Source organism: Chelonoidis abingdonii, chromosome 1 (genome assembly GCF_003597395.2).
Source record: "Chelonoidis abingdonii isolate Lonesome George chromosome 1, CheloAbing_2.0, whole genome shotgun sequence".
In the NCBI taxonomy this organism is placed as follows: domain Eukaryota; kingdom Metazoa; phylum Chordata; order Testudines; family Testudinidae; genus Chelonoidis; species Chelonoidis abingdonii.
In genome coordinates, this window is record NC_133769.1 from 262,341,296 (window position 1) to 262,361,874 (window position 20,579).

Below are 20,579 nucleotides of genomic sequence, written 5' to 3' on the forward strand. Positions count from 1 at the left end.
AACTAAACTATTGTTGTATGTAAAGTAAATAAGGTTTTAAGTGTTTAAGAAGCTCCATTTAAAATTAAATAAAAATGCAGAGCCTCCTTGGACCAGTGGCCAGGACCCAGGCGGTGAGAGTGTCACTGAAAATCAGCTTGTGTGCTGCCTTTGGCACACGTGCCATAGGTTGCCTACCCCTGTAATAATAATTTCTTCAGCTGGGAAATTTGTGCACATAGCATGGGTTTTCCAGGGGAGTATCTTGTATAGTGCCTGCTCCACAACCATATAACCAAATTCATATGGAGGCCTAACCATACAATGTTATTAAGTACGTGGCATGGTGGTTAAAGGAAGAAAGTATGATGCTCTCTCCCTCTTGTGGGTCCATGTGTCTAGTGGGCATTTATTCTGTGCCACACAACAGAAAGGAGCAAAGACCCACTGTAGTTATTGTGTGATGTGGGATATAGCTGGAAAAATGTGGTAAGTTTGTGAAGTAACATGCTGCCATTGGTAATGAACTGTTCTCATTGCAAGAAGAAGAGAGTAACACTAAATGTGGCTACCTGAGCTAATTCAGAACGTTTATAAACTCTCTGGTGGTGAAAGTGGTAGGACAAAAAGCATGGCAAATGCATGGGGAGTTTAAATCAACCTGTCTTTCCATTGTAAGTGCCCAGGTATAAACTCTTATTGCAGGAGAAGGTAAGTTCAAAGGCTGGGCTTGGGGCTCAGATCTATGAGTACTTCCTAGAGGTTAGCCCACTGCTGTGATAGCACTTATGTTTTACTGTTGTATGTCATCACTTAATATGAACTACACCTGTTAACACTAAACTAAGACAAGAAGTACATTTAATTGAATGTTTACATTAAACATGTTAGAGAACAGATTTGCCCAAGACAATTGTTAGATTAGTAACTGGATGGTTTTGCGGTGTTTCAAGGTTGAGTATTTGACTCAATTAGCAAATAACATGGTGTTAGACTAGCAAAATATACTGTATGGTAGGAGAAGCAGCCAGCATTTGGTATAAGCCTTTGTGCTTTTACAGACACTTATCAACTTTCCATTCAGCTTTTGAGGTAATAAGTTAAATAAGCACCAATGTGATAGGTCTAGAACACTGTAGAAACATTTTCCTTTTACTACTAGGGATATATTATATATTTTACAAATTCTTCATGCAGACTTGACATCTGCTGATATGAGTTCGGATGAGACCTGCCTTGAGTGTATCTGCTGAGGGCAAGCTCTGGAATTGCTGGTTAATAGTGGTAAGCCAGAAGCTATACTTGTTTGCATAGTAGTGGCAGGTTCCTCGGGCACCATTGCATTCAATGAAAGGAGTAGCTCTGAAGTCTTCCAGACAGCTCCCAGGAGAAACCAGTGACTGTCCTCCGCCTTCATCACCAGCTCCAGTGTGCTATGAGACACAAAGAAGGCAGTGTTCATGCGCAGGACAGGGCTATACAAATTACTGCCCTAGATCAATACTGTCATAAATCAACAGGTGAGGGAGGGAGGAGACCAAGGGTAAAATGATTTCTAAATCTGTTACCTGTAAGAGTTCACTCTGTAGGACATTCCTACGAAGGCATACATAGGGCCAATCTTGCAAACCTTGCCCCCATGTTTAAAACGTATGGGAGTACTATTGTAGATTACTCACACAGTAAAGTTTGTAGGATTAGATCCTTGAACTATCTGGTTTATCTACATTTTCCATTTTAAACCTCTCTACCTCTTCTTTACTCCAGCCATTTAAGATTTCATATTTTCATGGCACTGAAGACTGAGTTGAAATTTTCCTCATCTCTGAGTTTTCAGCAGGGTGGAGGTAATGAGAATTTGCCTCCTACATACAACTAATCTATATATCACACACCCATAAGCTATATTAAGGCAGAAGTAGCTTGTTTTAATCAGAGGGGTTTTCCCTATCAGTTGAATAAATTAACATTTCTATCAAATTCAGTCCCGATTAACAGTACATTAAGACATGTTTATTGTCTAATTCACACTCTTTGAATGACAGCTATAAGCAGAACGGACAATCATTACTGTACAGTACCCCTTTAAGAATTACATCTCATACTTTTTAATGGTGTGCTACTGACACTAGCATGTAACAGTGAACCTCCCAACAGATTTCTCCCTACTTTTACAAAAACATGTAACATTTATTCTCATCTCACTTCCCCCCCCATCTCTCAAAACCCTTCAATTTTTAATGTAAAAATGAGAAACCAATAAAGACGTTTGTTTTTTAATTCATACGAAAACATAGTAAGACTAAACCCTCCCTTCTTGCCTTTCACTGCCCAGGCCAACTGTTGTTCAGCTTGCAAAGCCGTACACAGTTTAGTAACAAAAATGGAAACTGATCTTTTACCACAGTGCTAGATAAGTATGGTACTAATGCCTCTCCTTTCACCATCTTATCAGATTGCCATGGGGTACCTATGATTCTGGGCAACAGCACAAAAGCTTTAATCTCTGAGGTGTTAAACACTGATTTTAAGAGTTGCACTAGACCTGAAACTGAACAGTGTAGTGTCACCAAGGATGAACTTGCCCTTTTTTCCTTGGGGAAATGGGGTAGGCAGCCAGCCAAGAAGTGTCTTAGTGTAACAAAGCTCTTAGCTCCCAGGCTTGCATTTGCCTCCAGACAAATGATGGCCTCCCCTTTTGTTAAGTAGCCTTCAAATCTTTTCAATCACAGCTGCAGCCCATGACATGTCATGTAATCTTTAAGTACCATTTGAACAGTGATTTAGGGTTATCCTGAACAGAATCACACAACAGAGTATTTTCAGCTATCTTAATGATCTACCAACTGCTAATGCGCTGAAAAGAAATCTAATTTCTACTTACCAGGACTCTGAGCCTACAACAGGATCTGGCCAGGTATGACCTGTTGCTCTGTATGAAATCCCATTGACCGATTCTGATCTCTTTGCAGGACTGGCCGCTAACACTAACACCCAAAAAGAGGGATCTACACCTCTACCCCACTATAACATGACTCAATATAACATGGGTTTGCATATAGCGTGGTAGCAGCAGGGCTCCGGCTGCTGTGGGGAGCCCTGGGCCCTTTAAATCACCGCTGCAGCCCTGCCACCACTACCCTGATATAATGGCGTTTCACCTATAACACGGTAGGAATTTTTGGCTCCCTACGACCACATTACATTGGCAGGGCCGCTGAGAACGGGTTCGGGCCCCGGTGAAAAACTTTTTTTCAGGCCCCCCAGCAAGGGCGAACCGGCTAAACAAGGCCAATGAAGCCAGGCCCCAGGCCCCCTTCTGGACCGCTGGGCCCCGGTAACTTGTACCGGCTTCCCCCTGCCTCCTTGTTGGCCCTGTATATTGGGGTAGAGGTGTACAATTTTACTGAAACCAAGGAAGTTGTTGTGAAAGATGCTTTTCTTGAGATTATCAGGAACATCATATATTACAAATCTTATTCTTTAGTGTTCAAAACCCCACACTGTCCTAACCAGTCACTCCATGAGCCATTGCTAATGCTGTGGTGTGCGCGCACATCAAAAAAATGGAAGGTTTCCTCCTGTGAGCACTTGCAGTTTTTGGCACTTCCCTTGGTAACAAAGGACTTTGTATTGGGAAATCTACCTCTTGTTGCCAAGGCTGCAGCTCTCTCTTTACCAATGCTTAGTACAGGCATTTACAAACAAACACGCCTATGAGGTATTCTGTTCACCATAGTACCCAAGCACCTTCCAGTAAATGGATTCAGCAAGGCAACTGTCACAGGCTGTTTGTTCATTCACCCGCTCTCCAGCTAGGTGTCTTGTTCTGGTAGTGTGTTTTTTTTTTTTAATATATAAAGATGCCCGTTGCTATGTGTGTGTCAGAGAAAGCAAGGTAAAAGAAATGTGCCTTGAACATGGAACAGAAACAGGGGAGGTTTGTGATCATTCTTTGTTATTGGAAAAGTGCCCTGCAGTCTGGGATCAGACCCTGGAGAAAATTCCATCTGCCACGCATATGAGCTTTACTTTTGGTGGAAGTTCCATCAGGTCAGAGGAGCAAAGCTGTACATGAGGGTCTTCATCCTGAGCTCTAGACAGTCTTTTAGATATCCTGGGCCCCAGGCCATGGAGTGCTTTGAAGATAAAAAGTGAGACCTTGAAGCAGAAGTGATACATGGAGAGGACATGCAGGGTCATGTCCCACTTCCCCCAAATTTGCTGCTTGGCTTGTACTGAGCATGCTCAGTAACACTGCTGAAGCTGGCAGCCCCTCCTCGCCCCCCTCTCAGCAGGCACAGGCTACTAGGATGGTCTGAGGAATGGAAAACCTGTCTTACAAAAGGAGACTCAAAGAGCTTCACTTGTTTAGCCTAACCAAAAGAAGGATGAGGGGAGATATGATTGCTCTTTATAAATATATCAGAGGGATAAATACCAGGGAAGGAGAGGACTTATTTAAGCTCAGTACCAATGTGGACACAAAAAAAAAAAAAGTATATAAACTGGCCATCAGGAAGTTTAGACTTGAAATTAGATGAAGGTTTCTAAACATCAGAGGAGTGAAGTTGTGGAACAGCATTCCAAGGGGAGCAGTGGGGGAAAAAGACATATCTGGCTTCAGGACTCAGCTTGATAAGTTTATGGAGGGGATGGTATAATGGGATGGCCTAATTTTGTCAATTAATTGATCTTTGACTATTAATGGAAAATATGCCTAATGGCATGTGATGGGATGTTAGATGGGGTAGGATCTGAGTTACTACAGAGAATTCTTTCCTGGGTGTCTGACTAGTGAGTATTGCCCACATGCTCAGGGTTTAGCTGATCGCCATATTTGGGGTCAGGGAGGAATTTTCCTCCAAGGCCCTGGGGTTTTTTCGCCTTCCTCTGCAGCGTGGGGCACGGGTCACTTGCAGGAGGATTCTCTGCACCTTGAAGTCTTTAAATCATGATTTGAGGACTTAATAGTTCAGACATAAGTTAGAGGTTTGATACAGGAGTGGGTGGGTGAGATTCGGTGGCCTGCGTTGTGCAGGAGGTCAGACAAGATGATCATAATGGTCCCTTCTGACCTTAAAGTCTATGATTCTATGAGCTCAGACTATCAAATCAAGTTCAAGTCAATCTGAAGCCAGTGTACAGAGCAGAGGGCATTTCTGACATGTTCCCGGTAGCCTGTGTGGTTGAGGAGATGCACTGCAGAGTTTCCTATGTGTTGACTGTTTCATGCCCAGGTATATTGCATTGCTGGAGTCCAGCTGAGCGATAACAGGCATGAATAACTGAAGCCAGGTTTTCATTTGTCAGGCCGAGACACAAGTGGAGATGGTAGAAAGTGTTACTCTCAGAGGCTGCTAGATGAGATCTCTGGGTCAGCAAGAGATCCAAGAGTACTCCTAGACAACAAACTGAACTAATTATGGTTGTGCTTCTTCAGCCCCTGGAGACTACACCACAGCTGTAAGCTCTTCAGTATATTTTCCTCTGCCCACCAGCATCACCTCTGTCTTGCTCAGGTTCAGCTGTCGCCAGCTATTCTTCATCCAAGCACTGTCCATCTTGATGGTAATGGTGTGGTCTTATATGGTGAAGGATAGGTAGAGCTGTCTCTCATCTGCATATTGCTGGTACATGAGTCTGTGTCATCTAACCAGTTCACTTTTGTGGTTGACTGACTGCAGATGTTGAAAAGGATCAGAGAGATCACTGATCCTTGTGGAACTCCACAAGTGAGAGTGGGGAGTTTCTTATCACTACTCATTGGAGGTGGTCTTCCAGGAAGGACAGATTATTTTAATGCATTAGCCTGCCACCTCTCTCAGGTGAAAGAGCAGAATCTCCTTATCAACAGTATTGAATGCAGAGAGGTTGAGCAGGATGAGAATGGATGTCTGTCCTCTATCTGTTGACTGGAGGAGATCATTTCTAGTGCCACTAAAATGGTTTCTTCCAATTTTTTATTTTTTATTTTTGTAGTTGGAGAGCATTTTTTGTTTTGGTGATGTTTCCTGTGAGAGGAAAATCCTATTTTCTGACCAGTTCTACTTAAATAACTTTCAGAAGGCCAGGAACAAAATCAGTAGTGGGAGCTGAGATTAGAACATCGGTGTTCCTGTCTACCCAGGTTCTCACACAGTACCAGTCACCATGTTTAGCAGAGTCCCCTAAGCCTTGGTCAGATGTACCTCTCTCTAACTTATCGTACACACCTGGTGGGATATTACTTATTCTAGGGTGAATTCTGCATTCCTGGCACAGCCCCACCTCCCGTTTAAGTCAGTGCTGATTTTGGGTGACAAAGAAATGCAGGATTGGCCCATGTGTGCGCACACTGTAGTAGCTTTGCAAAAAAAGGGCAAGGGAAGAGTAGAACTGTACCCTAGTTATATGGCTTCTATTACCACAAGGGGTGTATGGTCTTAAGCTGCGTTCCCTCTAAGCTGTGTGGCTACCCAGGAATGAATCAAGGGCCATGCACTTGATTAGCAGAGCTGTGCACGGCGGCCTGTGCTCAGGTGCCCCTCCCCTTGCTGCTCAGCAGCTTCTCTGCTCCTGCCCTCTGGCTTGGAGCCCTTGGACAGCTGCTCCAGGAACCCTCAGCTTGCTGTGTAGAGCAGGAGACAGGGGCGGCTCTAGGTATTTTGCCGCCCCAAGCATGGCAGGCAGGCTGCCTTCGGCAGCTTGCCTGTGGGAAGTCCCCGGTCCCGCAAATTCGGCGGCAGCCTGTGGGAGGTCCGCCGAAGCTGCGGGACCAGTGGATCCTCTGCAGGCATGTCATCGAAGGCAACCTGCCTGCTGCCCTCACGGCAACTGGCAGAGCGCCTCCTGCGGCTTGCCGCCCCAAGCATGCGCTTGGCATGCTGGTGCCTGGAGCCGCCCCTGGCAGGAGGGGCACTGATGTCAGGGTGTCCCCCTCCCATTTCCCAAGTACACCATCTCCACAGAGTGGGGGAGGGAGGACAGGGCTCAACACCAGGATAGCTGCTGGCAGCTGCTGTGGTCTGAGCTTTCTGGTGAGTGCCTTAAAGAGACAGCACACAGTCTTTCAGGCTTCCCCAGCAGCAAGCACTCACACAGTCTCTGTGTCTCACACACATGTAGCCTCTCACTTACACACACCTCACAACCCAACTTGTGGTGGTGGTGGTGTTACTTGGTACTTCCTGCAATGCGCACATATTCTCTGTAATTTTATTTTTTCAAAGTGCTGTTATTTTAGTTTTTTGACTGGTCTATGCATTTCATAATTTTATTTCTCTCTTATGATTAAATTTAATTCTTTGAGTAGTGAGTTCTAAAATGCCTGTCCTGCCTGGAGTAATTATCCTTATGGTAACTTTAAAAAAAAAATTATATCTAGGTATTTTGTTTCTACTGGTGGCACATATCCGCACATTACTTCGATATTGGTGCACATAACAAAATTCATTCTGCACATGGATGGAAAAAATTAGAGAGAACATTGGTCTTAAGGATAATTTTCAATTTGAAAGCTTGAACAAACCAAAAAACACCATGAAATGTCGAGTTGCTTAAATATAGCTTGTGAAAATAAAAGTAATCTTCACTCTGCTTATTAGTCTAATTTTCCCTTTTTGTGCAGATCGGTGATTTTATCAGATCAATTACTTACCACTGTTCGTGAAAGACCTATTACCTACTCCTCATCCTCTCTCTCTCGCTGACAATGGCTTAGTGGGCCACCCTCCCAACCTCAGTGCATAAACTCTAGCTGACATTTTTATTCTTAGCTCAAGCGTCTTTTTTTTGTTTGGAGAGTCCATATTATCCACCACGTAAAGTGGATCATATCTTCTGCTGTCAGGTACAATTTGTCACCTACAGCATAGTCACTCCAAACTCCATGTACTAATCTGGTTGGAGATAAAGTTACAGGAAGGGCTGGGGCAACAGTTTAATTGGTCTCCAAGATGAGGGAGAGAGCAGTTTTCCTCACACATTTTTCCTCCCTGGTTCTATGGGAAGATTCAGTGCGTTTGGATTTTTAGCAAACCTGTACCTAAACCTGAACAATGTAGCCAGTAGGTGGGACCCTAGCTTAATGTAACCATGTGCGATACTGTCAGCAAATGTTGAAAAGGACACATACCATGAGGAAGGAATATCCAATCCATAAACTGCGCCACCCTTCGGGACAGTGTGGAATAGAAACATCTTGACTATGGACAGCAATTGCAACAGCTGGGGCTTCACAGACGGAACAACGACTGATATATGGTCTAATTTCTTCTTCTGCCACAGGCATCATTGGAAGAGGTGCTGTGGTTGAGAGCCAGTAGGATTTATCATTTCGGTTTGCATAATAACAGACGTCCCCAGGGTTACAGTAGAGGAAAGGCATGGTACTAAAACGAGCCAAACAGGATCCAGCCAGCCCTGTAAAGAAATAAACCATCACAAATCTTCAGCAGGTGCACATTCAAGTAAGAATTTATTTTTAGCTTATTGCGCATACCTGCATAATTCAGTAACATTTATATTTGTATTACAGTTCTACTCAAACTTCAGTAGTGATCTGGAGAAACCACCTCCATAGGGAGATGAAAGAAAGAAATTTAGTTCTAATCTGCTGTCATTTCTAGGCATCCTAGCCTAATATGCATGAAAGCTCAAATTTTCAGAAATGGCCTATGATTTTGTGTGCCTCTAATTTTGAGTGGGAAAATCAGATTGAAAGTGTCAAATGTTGAGATATTATAGAGCCATGTACATACCAAGGTCCTGGTTATGTGCTTTTTCCTGTCCTTCAAAATACAGTAGACTGTAGCCACTCCAGAGTTTGTTCATACCAACTGGGCACATTGGCTCTTGCTCAGATTGGCTATGCTTCACCAGAAGGTACCCAATGTTAACACTGCGACCTGGCATACCTGGTATCCCAGGGTTACCTGGACGGCCTGGTTCACCTTGGGGAGAAATAGAAAGCGACAATTAAGAGTAACTGGGGGACAGCCATTTTAGACTTGATTCTGACGAACAGGGTGGAATTGGTAATGAATCTGAAGATGGAAGGCAATTTGGTTGACAGTGATCATGAAATACTAGGATATCATGATTTGAAGGAAAGGAAAGAGTGAGAGCAGCAGAATAAGGACAGTGGACTTCAAAAAAGAAGAGCTGGTAGGTAAGGTCCTATGGAAAGAAAATCTAAGGAGGAATTCAGGAAAGCTGGCAGTTCCTCAAGGAGACAACATTAAAGGCACAACTGCAAACTATTCTAATACAGAAGAAAGATAGGAAGAATAGTAAGGGGTCAATATGGCTCCCTCAGGAGCTCTTTAATGACCTGAAAATAAAAAAGGAATCCTACAAAATGTGGAAATGTGGTCAAATTGATAAGAAAGAGCACAAAAGAACAGCCCAAGTAGGTAGGGACAAAATCAGACAGACAATCTAAGGCACAAAATGTGTAACATTGGCAAGAGTTATAAAGGAATGAGAAAAGATTTTTTAAATACATTAAGATCAAGAAAAAGACAAAGGAAAGTGTAGGTATTCTACTTAGCAAGGAAGGAGAGCTAATAACTGATGACATGAAGAAAGCTAAGGAGCCTCAATGACTATTTTGATTAAAAATAAAAAGGTTAATGATGACCTGAAGCCATCTTGGCACCCTTAGCTATTATTTTTGAGAACTCCAGGAGGATGGGAGTGGTCCCAAGAGATGGAGAAGGGAAAACACAGTACCTATCTTTAAAAAGGGGAACAAGGAGGACCTAGGGAATTACACATCAGTTGATCTAACTTCAATATCTGGAAGGATATGGGAGCAAATTATTAAACAATCAGTTTGTAAACACAGCACTGAGGATAATAGGGTTATAAGGAATAGTCAGCTAATCTACATACTGGGATGGGACTTGTTCACCATTTAATTTATTGCATGATATTTATCTTCTCTATATGGAAAGCTAATGTCATCAATCAGCTACATTTCTAGGACTGATCCAATTCTGCTGAAGTCCCTGAGTGTTGGATTGGGCTCCCTAGATTGTAAGTGGAGATTGTGATTTAATACTAGAGCTGAACAAATAATTCACAAATAATTATCTGATGACTTTAGCCTCTTTCTGCTCATGCAATATGGGCAAGCAGTCATTTTCTTTTAAAATTTATTCTTCATCTAAAATTACCTGCCAGTTTTTTTGGATGACTTTTTTAACCCTATAGAGTGATTCGTTGTGAACAATTCTCTGAAAATATTCAATATTTGACACTCTTATTTGGGCTGGACTGATCCGCGTTTGTTCAACTAATTCAGATGGTAAAGTTTCTGGTTCCTAACTGGATGTGCACCCAAGCACTTGTACCATAACTGCTCATCTATTTACATCACCTAGGAATTTGAAATTCTATTTTCATGAACATTCCTGTTTGTAAAACCTTATTGCTGGTGTGATCACTGAAGGCCAGAACAGAAGGGGCACAAACATTAAAACAAAGTAATTTAAAAATCTAAGTGAATGTTCATGGAAAACATGTGCACTGAGATCTAGCTACAACACTTTGTTTTAAAGACAGTTTAAAGCTATTTCAATGAAAACTATTAACATCAAAACCTAGTAAGAGCATTGGAATTTGATGTAAGTGGAAATCAGAAGAGTTGCTTCAGAAGAGTTGACAATTGTACAATGATAATGTGCTAATAACAGAAGATCTATAGAGTGAAGTGGGGAAAAGAAAAAATAATAATGCAACATCACTTACCCTCCAAGCCTGCAAGACCTGGAAAACCTGATGGTCCTTGATCTCCTCTAAAACCTGGAAGAGCTGACATGCCACCTCTTCCTTGGAACCCTGGTTTACCTGGTGGGCCTCTAAAACCTTAAAACCATCAAGTTCAACATGATCAGACAGATTTGATTTTTTTTTCAAGTACAGAAAATAAGAAACTCAAAGTGAAGTTCCGTTCTGAAAAGTTACCATGTAAACCTAGCACCTACATACTCAACAGATCTGGTTATTATGAGTATGTGTGTTCAGTCAGACTTGCAAAGTTTGTCACCTAAACTAAAAGCAAGATCTTATGATGCTTGCCCAGACGAAGTTCCTCACTGACTTTTTAATGGGGAATTGTGCCTGAGAAAGGACTGCAAAATTGGGCCCCATAATTCTATTATTTTTCATGCCTGTTACCATTGAAGATCCCATATAAATTATAGGAGAAGAATGGAATTCAGCTCAATGTATCTCATCAACAGAACTGTTATCTGAAGTTCAACTGCAAGGTCAGATTTCGCCCTCAATGACATTTGTATATCTCAGCTAATGGAGTCAGTTTGGATTGAGCTAAAATGACAAGAAGGACCAGTGTGGGGTTCATGGGTGTTATAGAAGCCTGCAGTTAAGTTGCAGTTGGTTAAGATGAACATGCTGCACAGCTTCATTTTGATTGCTCAGGATTGATTTTGCAGGGGTGGCAGTGAGAAAATCCATTCTTTCCCTTGTGACTTCAATTACATTTAGAATTATTGAGAAATAATAGATAGGGAACCCCTCAGCACTACTTTTACAGAAGCCCTATTCTGAACAGCACTGCACTTCAAGTGTGAATGCACAATTCCTACCTGGATCACCTGGTGGACCATGGGGCCCCATCTCACCAGGTATTCCTTGGGGACCCATATTTCCACGAGGGCCTGCTGTACCCTGGTGAGTGACCAGCTTAGGCGGCACTGCAGGTGGCCCAGGAGAACCTGGAAGTCCTTGGAAACCTGCATTATAAAAAGGAAAAAATGAACTAATTTATAGACAAAACAACTCCCATCCCTTGGTGTGCTCTATGTCTGTCACTCAATGAGGTACTAAGGTTGGACATTTTAGTTGACTATTAATATTAGAGATGTACCCTGAGCCATAAAATTCAGTTGCAGATCTGAGTCTGCAATTTCCAAAGTTTGGGAAGTAGGTGGTCACTTGGCATCCTGGAAGACGGGGAAATCATTCCAGGCCTCAGGGGTTGTGTAAAAACAGGCAAAAATACATGAGTGGAAAGAGACAAAGGGAGCAAGAAGGCAGAAGAGTGGGGAGAGCGTAGCTTGTGATATGCAAAGTTGTGCAGTGCCCTAAAAAACTAGAATGAGCTATAGCCCTGACTATAGTGGGCTATTTGTAGGCTTTTAGAAAAGGGGAAGGTTGGTATTAGTGAGGCATAGGGTTTTTTACATTTCCAAATATCTTTTCTGTTGATCTACTCTGGTGGGCTGGGTGAGGGTTAGTGCCGGAGTTGTTATAGTTTGAGTGGTTGGCATTGAGAGGTTTTTGAAAAGCACCTAGAGTTTGGAGTTGGCCCTTTTCATTTATATACACGTTAAAATCAATTTTAGATGGGAGCCAAACTTCATGACTGGCCCGAAGTTCATTCAGGAATGCAGACATAGCGTCAGTTTGAAGGCAGGTGTGGTGGCTGCTGAGCAGGTAAGTTTATTTGTTGAATGATGGAAACTATAGCACCAGAAGGCTCTTACTCACCAGTAGGTCCTCTGTCCCCCTTGGGTCCAATGGGCCCTGTGTCACCAAAAACTCCCACGAAGCCAGGAGTACCCATGAGACCTTGCGTGCCTTTATGCCCTTTAATGCAAAATGACACATTTGAATTATTGTATCTCTACACAGATAATATAAATGGTCACTTCTAACATCTACTGTAGCAACAAATAACCATTTCTTTTAAAAAAGGGTTCATTTTTTGCCAGCTGTACCTTTTGGTCCAGGGTACCCTGAAATTCCAGGTCTCCCTTGTGGTCCAGGGTCACCTCTAGTGCCTTTTTGACCATCTTCTCCAAGCACACCTATTTGACCATCTTCTCCTTTGCTTCCCGTTGGAGCTGCAATTCCAGGTCTGCCCCGGGGTCCTGGATAGCCTGTGAAAGCACATTTTAAATTGGAATCTATGTTGAAAGGCAGGACCGACAGCATGGACATGGGGGCAAATTAACAGTGTCACCTCCATTGTGGAGCATGGATCCCTTGCCAGGTTTCAATCACTGACTCTGAGGTGGGGAGAGGGGTAATGCCTATGGGACCCAAGAGACATAAGAACGGCCATACTGGGTCAGACCAAAGGTGGTCCTAGTCCAGTATCCCGTCTTCTGACAGTGGCCAATGCCAGATGCCCCAGAGGGAATGAACAGAACAAGTAATAATCAAGTGATCCATCCCCTGTCACCCATTCCCAGCTTCTGGCAAACAGAGGCTAGGGACACCATCACTGCTTATTCTACAATCCTGTTAGCGTGAGACATCCTACAGTATGGAAGGAGTTACCTACCTGACGCCTTCAAGTCAAAAGTTTCTAAAGTAGGGTTCATGGGAAGGGAAGAAATAAAGACCCCTTCATAGTATTTGTTTTTCCTGACTTTTACTACTTAACAGTCCAGGTGCACAGGTCTTGAAAAGCCCTAAAACTTGGATTCAGGAAAAGTATTAATGGAGGATGAAATGCTGATGCAGAACTTGACAAAGACAGTTTGTAATGCATCTTCACTATGTGACAAGGAGTCTGTGGAGGGTTTGCTATAGCTGTCATCGACAGAGTACCACCATAGTTCTTCCTATGAAACTACTACTTATCTAGTGGAGTATGACTTTTGCAGAAGGGAGCTTTTTGCTTTGAAAGAAGTAGGCTTCTCAGATGCAACTGACTATGCAAGGGGATGAGATGGAAAGAATTAATTTAGCCTGACAGGATGGTAGCTACTGAATTTTCCTATTTGTTGAATTCTTTTAAAGTAATGCATTGGGATTCTTTTAACATCTTTCCAGCAGCTGGTGAAGCCAATCAATGTTTAAGAGCTTTAAAAGAAAGGACCACTAGGCTTGATTTCAAAATTATAACAGAACTCTGAGAACAGTTCAGGTTCAAAATCAAGTCTATCTGAATACAGACCGTTTCTTTTACAGCATGATTTTTATTTATTTTTTAATAAAAGTGTCTTTTATAAGAGCTTGTAACTTCCCATCCTGGAAGGAGGAAGGGAAAAAATATCCCCATGTTCAAACAGTGGAGAGAAAAAAGAGAACTAGATAAATTCATGGAGTTTAAGTCCATTCATGGCTATTATCCAGGATGGGTAAGGAATGGTGTCCCTAGCCTCTGTTTGTCAGAGGGTGGAGATGGATGGCAGGAGAGAGATCACTTGATCATTACCTGTTAGGTTCACTCCCTCTGCAGCACCTGGCATTGGCCAATGTCGGTAGATAGGATACTGTGCTGGATGGACCTTTGGTCTGACCCAGTATGGCCATTCTTATGTTCTTATGAAAATGATAATTACTTTTAAAGCTTAAGGACAGGATTTTTAAAAGCATCCAGCAGTGATAAAACTTCCCTGGATTTCAGTGGAAAAAGGGCTAGGTCAGTGGCAAGAGAATCTGAAAATCCCACCCTAAAGCTTTGTCATGAGTAGACTGTAGACAAATCAGCTGAAATTTTCAAGCCTGTGGGCCTAACGTTAACTTGATTTTCAGAGGTGCAGAGCTTCTGCTGAAGTCAGAATGGAAATAGGGTCCAGATTTTTAAAAGGTATTTGGTGTTGTGCTCAGCATTACAATGCCTAGGAGACTTAGGAGCCTAAATCTGATTTTCAAAAGTGACATAAGTACTTGGGAGCCAAAATCCCATTGTGTAGTCAGGAGGCAGTTAAACCAATATCACAGGGAGAGGGTAAAAAGAAGGAAGATCTGAGCACTTAGTTGGGAATTGGTCCTGCTTTGAGCAGGGGGTTAGACTAGATGACCTCCCTGAGGTCCCTTCCAACCCTGATATTCTATGATTCACTCAGCACAAAATTGAGATGTTGAGAACAAAATTAATAAAGTTAAGTATCAGAGGGGTAGCCATGTTAGTCTGAATCTGGAAAAAGCAACAGAGAGTCCTGTGGCACCTTTAAGACTAACAGATGTATTGGAGCATAAGCTTTCGTGGGTGAATACCCACTTTGTCAGATGCATGTAATAGAAATTTCCAGAGGCAAGTATAAATATGCAGGCAAGAATCAGTCTGGAGATAATGAGGTTAGTTCAATCAGGGAGGGTGAAGTCCTCTGCTAGCAGTTGAGGTGTGAACACCGAGGGAGCAGAAACTGCTTTTGTAGTTGACTAGCGATTCACAGTTTTTGTTTAATCCTGAGCTGATGCTGTCAAATTGCAAATGAACTGAAGCTCAGCAGTTTCTCTTTGGAGTCTGACCCTGAAGTTCTTTTGCTGTAAGATGCATCTGATATTGTGCGGCTGGGGAGACTGAAGTGTTCTCCTACAGGTTTTTGTATATTGCCATTCCTGATATCTGACTTATGTCCATTTATCCTTTTACATAGTGACTGTCCAGTTTGGCTAATGTACATAGCAGAGGGGCATTGGTGGCACATGATGGCATATATAACATTGGTGGACGTGCAGGTGAATGAACCAGTGATGTTGTAGCTGATCTGGTTAGGTCCTGTGATGGTGTTGCTAATGTAGATATGTGGGCAGAGTTGGCATTGAGGTTTGTTGCATGGATTGGTTCCTGGGTTAGAGTTGTTATGGTGCGATGTGTGGTTGCTGTGGTCCATCAGCTCAGGATTAAACATGACTGTGAATGGCTAGCCAACTACAAAAGCAGTTTTTCCTCCCTTGGTGTTCACACCTCAACTGCTAGAAGAGGACCTCACCCTCCCTGATTGAACTAACTTTGTTATCTCCAGACTGATTCTTGCTTGCATATTTATACTTGCCTCTGGAAATTTCCACTACATGCGTCTGATGAAGTGGGTATTCACCCACGAAAGCTTATGCTCCAATACATCTGTTAGTCTTAAAGGTGCCACAGGACTCTCTGCTGCAAAATTAATGAAGGAATCAAAGAATATGGAGAGAAGAAATTCTTTAATTGCCTATAATCTAATGCTAGGAGTCTGGGTAACAACCAAGAGAAATTGAAATTGCTCCTTGAGGAGAGTATTTCAATCTAGTTGGAATTACTGACATCTGGTGAGATGATTGATTTTTAACATTCCAGTTGTGCCAATCGTTATAACCTAGGCAGGAAGAAACAAGTGGGCAAAAGGGAAAATGGCATGCCATTCTATATAAAAATGGCATTATCTGTTTCCGATTGACTTATAACTCAGAAGAAAATGATCTTGAATGCTTATGGAGCAATGTACTAACAGATAAAGCATAAGATGGTGTATTAGTTGTTGCCTGTTACAGCCAAATCACACTAGGTAACAGGATGACTGCCTCCTTACACATCTCTCTCTAATGTGTTGGGGGAAAGAACCCTATGTGATCATGGGGGATTTCAATCGGAATGACATATGTCAGACGTCTCAAGCTGACAGTACTAAAACACTCTTAGAATGTCAAAACATTTTAGATGACAATTTCATAACTCAAGGCAGGAGGGAATTCTTTATCAGATTTTCTTCTAAAGAGGAACTGATCACAGAACTAAAAAATTAATGGTAGTTTGGGTACAAGTGATCATGACTTGATTACACTGGTTATGTGCAAGCAGAATAAAGTCCAGAACACTTTTGTATATACTTGTCACTTTGAGAGGGCCAGTTTCACAAAGCAGAAAACAATTATGAGTCAAAACAGCCGGGAGGAAGAATTTAATCAGAAAAACATGAATTGTAATTGGGAATCATTTAATACCTTACTAGATGCCAAAGAAGTCACAATCCCATGATAGTGGAAGAACGCAGTGCTGGTTTAAAAAATGGACATGGTGTAGAGGAGAAGTGAATGCAGCTATAAAAAGTAATATAAGAGTGTGTGTGTGTGTGTAAACAAATGGAAGAAAGGAGAAGCTAATAGCAATGAATATAAATAAAAAATAATAGAAAATTGATAAGGAAAGCAAAGGGATACAAGGAGAGATCTACGGACAGCAATGAGTTTTTGAAAAATATATTAACAGCAAAAAGAATTCTGACAATGATATTGGTCAGTTACTAGATGGAAGTGGTAGAATTATCAATAGTGATGCCAAAAAGGCAGAAGTGTTCAATAAATATTTCTGTTCTGTATTTGGGGAAAAGATACACAATATAATCTTATCATATGGTGATAACTCCCCATTTCACTAGAATCTCTGAAGGATGCTAAACAGAAGCTACTAAAGTTAGACCTTTTAAAATCAGCAAGTCCAGATAACTTGCAGCCAAGAGTATTAAAAGAGACGGCACTGTAGTTTGCTGGATTGGTAATGTTGCTTTTCAATAAGTCTTGGAATACTAGGGAAGTTCCAGAAGATTTGGAGAAAGCTAATGGTGTGGCAATTTTTAAAAAGGATAAACAGGATGACCTGAGTAATAATGGGCTGTCAGCCTGACATCACTCCCAAGCAAGATAATGGAGTGGCTGATATAGACTCAGTTAATAAAGAATTAAAGAAGGGTAATATACTTAATGCAAATCAGCATGGGTTTATGGAAAATAGATCCTGTCAAACTGATTTGATATCTCCTTTTGATGAGATTACAAGATTGGTTGATAAAGGTAACAATATTGACTTAATATACTTAGACTTCTGTAAGGTGTCTGACTTGGTACTGTATTACATTTTGATTAAAAAAACTAGAATGATATAAAATTAACATGGCTCACATTAAATGGATTAAAACTTGGCTAACTGATAGGTCTCAAAATGTAACTGTAAATGGGGAATCGTCATTGAGCGGGTCTCTTTCCAGTGGGGTCTTGCAGTTTTATCATGACCTCCAAGAAAACATAAAATCATCACTAATGAAGTTTTCAAATGACACAAAAAGTGAGGGAGAGCAAATAATGAGGAAGATAGGTAACTGATTCAGAACATTCTCAACTGCTTGGTAAACTGGGTGCAAACAAACAATGTAGCTATATTAAAATAGATGTAAATATTTATATATGCAAGAACAAAGAATGTACGGGACTCTATCTTGGGAAGCAGTGACTCTGAAAAAGATTAGGGGGGTCATGGTGGATAGTCAGCTAAACATGAGCTCCCAATGTGATGCCATGACCAAAAGAGTTAATGTGATCTTGGGATGCATAAACAGGGGAAACTCAAGTAGGACTAGCTTATTCTTCTTCGAGTGCTCGCTCATATCCATTCCAATTAGGTGTGTGCGCGCCGCGTGCACGCTCGTCGGAAGATTTTTACCCTAGCAACACCCGGTGGGTCGGCTGGGCACCCCCTGGCGTGGCGCCGCTATGGCACCGAATATATACCCCTGCCGACCTGTCCGCTCCTCAGTTCCTTCTTATCGCCAGTGTCGGTCGTTGGAACAGTGGAGCGCGGCTTAGCCTTTCTCCACTTACCTAGCTCTTCACCCGTTCTTGTACTTTCTGTGTATATAGTTTTATACTTGTAATTAGTTTTGTTAACATACTTAGTGTATATAGTTTAGAGGGTTGGGGATTAGCCTTTCCCCTCTCCCCGGGCCTGGGCCCATGGCGGGCTCACCGGGCTTCAAGCAGTGCTTGGCCTGCCATCGGCTGATGCCAACGGAAGACCCCCACGACCGCTGCCTAAAGTGTCTGGGGAAATCTCATTTGACTGATAAGTGCCACATTTGTAAATCATTCAAACCGCGGACAAAAAAGGAGCGAGACTCTTGTTTAAAACAGCTCCTAATGGAAGCGGCCCTCACTCCTCCAGCCTCGGCACCAATTGCCGCACAGCCCGCGCCGGGGAGGAGTGCTTCATCGGCACCGGAGAACGCCGGCACTGTCAGAACACCCCGGCACCAGCCGTCTCCGGCACAGAAGGCAGCCCGGCACTGCTCCCTCTCCCCGCAAGCCAAGCAGGCTAAAGCTCCCACGGCTACAGCTCTTCTACCACGGTCTGAGCACCAACCACAGCCGAGTCGCCTGGCACCAACACCTGCTGCGGCACCGGCGGCATTGGCACCGTTGATTCCGACCACGCAAGAGCCGTTGAGTCCGGTACGCGACAGCTCCTTGGCACGTGCCTCGGTTGAGCTTCTCATTCCCACTACGCCAGAGACCTTCTCGACGGCGAGGGAACTTATTGCTCTGACGGAGCCCACCCTGCCTCAACCCCTGGCACCACCGGTGCGGGTTCTTACGTCAGTGGGAAAGCCTGCTCTGGTCAGGCCACCCTCCACCGAAGCTGCCGGCAGGCACCGTTCAAGATCGAGATCCCGGCACCGTTCCCATTCTTATTGCCGGTCCAGATCCAGGCGCCGCTCGCAGTCCCGGTACCGATCCCCTTCTCGTAGTCGTAGTCGCGGCACCGCTCCAGGTCTCGATCTCCGGACAGATACTCCACACGGTGGTCCAGCTCCCGGCACCGCTCCCGCCGCAGTCGCTCTTACCACCGACCTTCTCGATCCCAGTCGACCTCCCGGCACTGCTCTGGTCGCAGGTCCCGGTCTCCCTCTCGGCACCGGTATGACTCCCAGTACCGTTCTCCGGTGTGGCACGATGTCCGGTACCTGGCTCACAGGGGTCCCCCTCATGGACTCTCGGCTCCGCCACGGCCATCACGACACCCATCGGGGTCTTCCCACGATGACAACGCTGTCTACGGGGATTTGGACCCACAGAGACGCATCCTCCCGGAGGCCCAGGGCACAGAACAAGCTCCGCAGTGGTCATTCTGGATGCCCTGGGCATACCACCAGGCCCAGGGCGAATCCACAGTTACATCTCGGTCCGCCCCCTCAGACCATCGGGCACCGGAGGCCACTATTAGCCGTCCTCCTCCGGCAGATACGGTCATTTCGACTTTGACACAGGACCCTCAGGTCCTCCTGGACTCCGATGCTCCCCTGGAACAGGAGCCCCAGCACAAGCCACTCATACCGGGCCTGTCATCGTCGTCCTCGCCAGATGAGGCGGTAGCCGGTACAACAGCATCGGGCCCACCCCCACTTGACCTCCAAGCCCACCAGGATCTTCTCCGGCGAGTTGTGTTAAATATCATTCTGCCGGTAGAGGAGGTTCCGGAGGTGGAGGACCCGGTCGCAGACATATTATCCGCAGATGCCCCGACTCGTGTGGCTCTGCCATTTATTCGATCCATCCAAGCCAAAGCAGACACTATTTGGCAGTCTCCAGCATCTATCCCTCCTATGGCCAGAGGCGTGGAAAGAAAATATATGGTACCCTCTAAAGGGTATGAATATCTTTATACCCACCCTCCTCTGTGCTCTCTGGTCGTGCAATCTGTAAATGAGAGAGCGCGTCATGGCCAACAAGCCCCTGCCCCAAAATCGCGGGAGGCTAGACGGATGGATCTGCTGGGGCGTAAGGTCTACTCCGCCGGGGGCCTTCAACTGCGGGTTGCTAACCAGCAGGCCCTCCTCAGCAGGTACAATTATAATACCTGGCAGTCGATGGGTAAGTTCACTGAACTGATCCCACAGGACTCCCGGCCAGAATTTCACAGCCTCCTGGAGGAAGGGAAGAAAGTAGCTCGGACTTCCCTACAGGCCTCTCTTGACGCTGCTGACTCGGCGGCTAGAACCGTAGCGTCCGGGATTACGATGCGGAGAATTTCGTGGTTGCAGGTCTCAGGTCTACCCCCCGAGCTGCAACATACTATTCAGGACCTTCCATTCGAGGGTCAGGGC

General features: G+C 43.9%; 1 protein-coding gene across 1 annotated transcript in view; it reads right to left on the reverse strand.

The window, feature by feature from the left end:
- Positions 1–216: 216 nt before the first annotated feature.
- COL4A2 (collagen type IV alpha 2 chain) overlaps positions 217–20,579 on the reverse strand; it is a 242,093-nt gene continuing 221,730 nt past the window's right edge. The window contains exons 42-48 of the mRNA XM_075061499.1: positions 12,708–12,869; positions 12,478–12,576; positions 11,574–11,720; positions 10,714–10,830; positions 8,721–8,912; positions 8,096–8,382; positions 217–1,412 (exon numbers count right to left, since the gene is read on the reverse strand). Coding sequence (XP_074917600.1) covers positions 1,158–1,412; positions 8,096–8,382; positions 8,721–8,912; positions 10,714–10,830; positions 11,574–11,720; positions 12,478–12,576; positions 12,708–12,869 — 1,259 coding nt within the window. The 3' untranslated portion in view covers positions 217–1,157. The remainder of the gene's footprint in view (positions 1,413–8,095; positions 8,383–8,720; positions 8,913–10,713; positions 10,831–11,573; positions 11,721–12,477; positions 12,577–12,707; positions 12,870–20,579) is intronic.